The sequence below is a fragment of the Austrofundulus limnaeus genome, unplaced genomic scaffold (assembly GCF_001266775.1).
Source record: "Austrofundulus limnaeus strain Quisiro unplaced genomic scaffold, Austrofundulus_limnaeus-1.0 Scaffold69, whole genome shotgun sequence".
NCBI classification, from domain to species: domain Eukaryota; kingdom Metazoa; phylum Chordata; class Actinopteri; order Cyprinodontiformes; family Rivulidae; genus Austrofundulus; species Austrofundulus limnaeus.
Genome location: NW_013952471.1, coordinates 1160480 through 1164100, shown reverse-complemented (window position 1 = coordinate 1164100; position 3621 = coordinate 1160480). Strand labels below are relative to the sequence as shown.

Here is a 3621-nt window from a genome sequence, read left to right as displayed (position 1 = left end):
CATCATCGTAATCAATGTCACAATCGGTTGGATCGTCACGGTCATCATCGTAATCAATGTCACAATCGGTTGGATCGTCACGGTCATCATCGTAATCAATGTCACAATCGGTTGGATCGTCACGGTCATCATCGTAATCAACAATCGGTTGGATCGTTGCGGTCATCATCGTAATCAATGTCACAATCGGTTGGATCGTCACAGTCATCATCGTCATCAATGTCACAATCGGTTGGATCGTCACGGTCATCATCGTAATCAATGTCACAATCGGTTGGATCGTCGCGGTCATCAATGTCACAATCGGTTGGATCGTCATAGTCATCATCGTAATCAATGTCACAATCGGTTGGATCTTCACGGTCATCATCGTAATCAATGTCACAATCAGTTGGATCGTCACGGTCATCATCGTCATCAATGTCATCAATGTCACAATCGGTTGGATCGTCACAGTCATCATCGTAATCCGTTATATAGTCAAACACATCAAGGCATTTATAGGTCCCATTGTTAACACTTCTGGGCTCATTGCCAGTCATTTCAACAACACCAGAGTTTGATCCAGGGTCTGACTTCCAGCTGCAGAGAGAAGACAGAAGAACAAATGAGATCAATTTAAGCTTTCTRACTGTTTTTTATGAGCTTTCAGTCAGTGATGCAGCACATTCAGTGGAAAGAGACAAAGACTTTTAGCATCAAGTCTGTTTTCTCTGCAGGTTTCACTCAAACCTACAGTGAAAACAAACTGCTGAGAGTCATGAAGGCTTCATTGATCTAGAAACGCTGTAGTGATTAATACACTGCAGTTGCATGTCAACTGCTGCTTGGAAGTATGTGTATTGGTGATCATCTCATCTGTTTCTAAAATAACAGCTGACCAATAAACAGAGACTATCACTGAAGAGATCTGAATGAAACAAATGACAGAAGGACAGATGTAAGAATGTAGTAACAACAGTCATCTTCGCATCAGCTTATGTATAATCCAATTGGTTGACTATCTCTGTTTTTATGTTCAATCATGAATCCAGTCACCATTCACAGCTTCAMAGAGCAAAACAGCCACTCAGATGCTGCAGGTTTAGTGGAAACACTGAATCTTTGCTGTGATACTAACTGGGTTTAGTAAAAATACTACTGACAGAAACCTGGACAAACTCCAACCATCYACTGACCTCAGAGTCTCCAGTTTGTAGACGGGATTCTCTACAAGATCCAGCAGCTGCTGAATGTCTGGTTCCTGCAGGTTGTTGAAACTAAGGTCTAGTTCTGTCAGAGTGYAGRGGTTRGACTTCAGAGCTAAGAMCAGTGAAGCACAACTGATCTTTGACAAACTGCAGCTCCTCAATCTGAATAAAGAACCAAACATGTCAACCAAAGCCAACAGAATGCAGATTAAAACAGAACTATGAACAAAATTCTGACAACATAATGAATAAATTTGATTGAATGTAACGAATGGTGGTCTTTGACAAATAAATGCATACACCAGAGGCAGTGAACTGACCTCAGAGTCTTTAGTTTRCAGTGGGAACTCTCCAGAAAACCACWGAGTTCCTGCACTCCAGAATCTGTCAGATCCTCATTGTTACTCAGGTCAAGTTCTGTCAGGTGGGAGGGGTTGGACTTCAGAGCAGAGACTAGTAAAGCACAGCTGATCTCTGTCAGGTCACAGTTTTCCAATCTGAATGAATGAATGAATGAAGAAATGAATGTGCATTAAAACAATTTACAATTTTTTAAATAAGATCTGCCTAAGCACAATAAACTTGCATTTTATATTTAATCCAGTTTRGTACTCCATTTATTTAAAGGTTAAAACAAACATATTGTAAATAAACAAACAAATTAACAGACACAAACACTATTACAATTTTGGCTGCCTTTCATGGCAGCGAACAGTAATTATCAATTGATGATTTAGATCAACATAAAACCGCCCTGTGATGGACCTGTGACTAGTCCAGGGTGTACCCCRCCCCCGCACAGTGACTGCTGGACATGGTCTTCATTAACCCCAATTAATCCAAAAAGGAAGAAGCAGGTAAAAGAAAATGGATGGATGAATAATACTTAAAAAACCTACATCAGATTCAGAATACTGACCTCAGAACCTCCAGCCTACAGTTTGAGCTCTCTAGTCCAGAACAMACATGAGTCAGTCCAGAGTTTTCCAGGTTAATATTGTTACTCAGATCCAGAACCTTTAGAAGGGAAGGGTTGGATTTCATAGCTGAGGCCAAAACTTCCCAGTGAGTCTCTGAAAGGTCACAATCTCCAATTCTGTAGTTAGAGAAATAATAAAATAAACTGTGATAAAAGCAAACTGATGGATACAGACTAAAATATAACATGCATTGTTTGAAAGAATTGCATTGAGCAGAAAATGGATTTATATAATGTTCTTAAAGGAGACATGTCATGATTTGAAATACTTCTTTTTCACATTTAAATCAAAGTGGAACGGCAATGCTTTGGTGTGAACACCTTATTKTAACTCCACAAGCCCCTCTTTCATCCCTTTTCCAAGGTGTGTCTCAGATCAACTCGTTTTGAGGCTGTCTCAATGTAAATCCAAACGAGGCACTTTACGCCCCTCTCCCCTCCAGCTCGCAGAGCGGTCCATTCTATCCTGTTCGGACAATTTTGTAGTTTGATAGCAGAGATACGAGTTGCAGARACATTTTATTTACAAATTAATAAAAAGATGTCAACAAGGGAAGCCTTGTCCATCCAGCGTTTACATGTTGGAGCCAGAGTCTTACTTACTTGGCAGCTCCGTTACTGTGACGTAATAGTTTCCAAAATGTTATTGTGAATAAAGAAAACTTAACGATTGAAAAATGTGACTCAAACAGAATATAAAGATGCAGCACAGAGAGACTAAATTCAACTTTTCTGCACTTCTAGAGACTCCAAGTACACAATGAAGTGTATTTAACAGCTAAAAAAGTGGATTTTGCATGATATGTCCYCTTCAAAAATTAATCAAATTAACCCATTAAAACTCAATCAACCTTTTATGCTAAAAGAGGTCAACAAATATTGYCAATCATCTTAAAATCAAACTCAAGACACTTTCAGGCTTAATATTTGGTTTATTTGTAAACCAGCCTCTCTGAAGATATGGGAGACAGTTGTTGAAGCTAGACTTAAGGCTGCGTCACACTGCAAGATTTTAAAACAGTTGGCTGATTTTCAAAGACTGAGAGAGCCCACATGTGAGGATAAAAAATCTACYAGGTTTGGTCCTACAGTGTGTGGTGTACAGTCACACAGCAAGAGACAACACACCACACACGGAATATTTCATTCATGAACATTCAGMTGTCAGATATTAAATCACGCGAGACTTCCTGAAATCTCACGAGAATTCAGATGTCAGAGGAAAAATCTCACGTGACCTCCAGAGACGTGAGTTCAGAGTAAATAAACATTTGCAACAAGGAAGAAACAATGTTGATCGTTTGTGGAGTATTTTTACCAGAGGAAAAACAATTCCATAGTTCCATGTTTACGTCACCTCGCTTTCTGATTGGCTTCACATCTCATTCACAGGCTGAGAGCTCGGTTGAACACTACACACACTGTGATATCGGGCCAAAAAAAAATCAAACA

The 3621-nt window shown here is 39.4% G+C and overlaps 1 protein-coding gene across 1 annotated transcript in view; it reads right to left on the bottom strand.

Annotated features, from left to right (window-relative positions):
• Positions 1–3621, bottom strand: part of LOC106518964 (protein NLRC3) — a 15450-nt gene that overhangs the window by 2173 nt on the left and 9656 nt on the right. The window contains exons 6-9 of the mRNA XM_014010415.1: positions 2110–2286; positions 1511–1687; positions 1179–1352; positions 297–582 (exon numbers count right to left, since the gene is read on the bottom strand). Coding sequence (XP_013865869.1) covers positions 297–582; positions 1179–1352; positions 1511–1687; positions 2110–2286 — 814 coding nt within the window. The remainder of the gene's footprint in view (positions 1–296; positions 583–1178; positions 1353–1510; positions 1688–2109; positions 2287–3621) is intronic.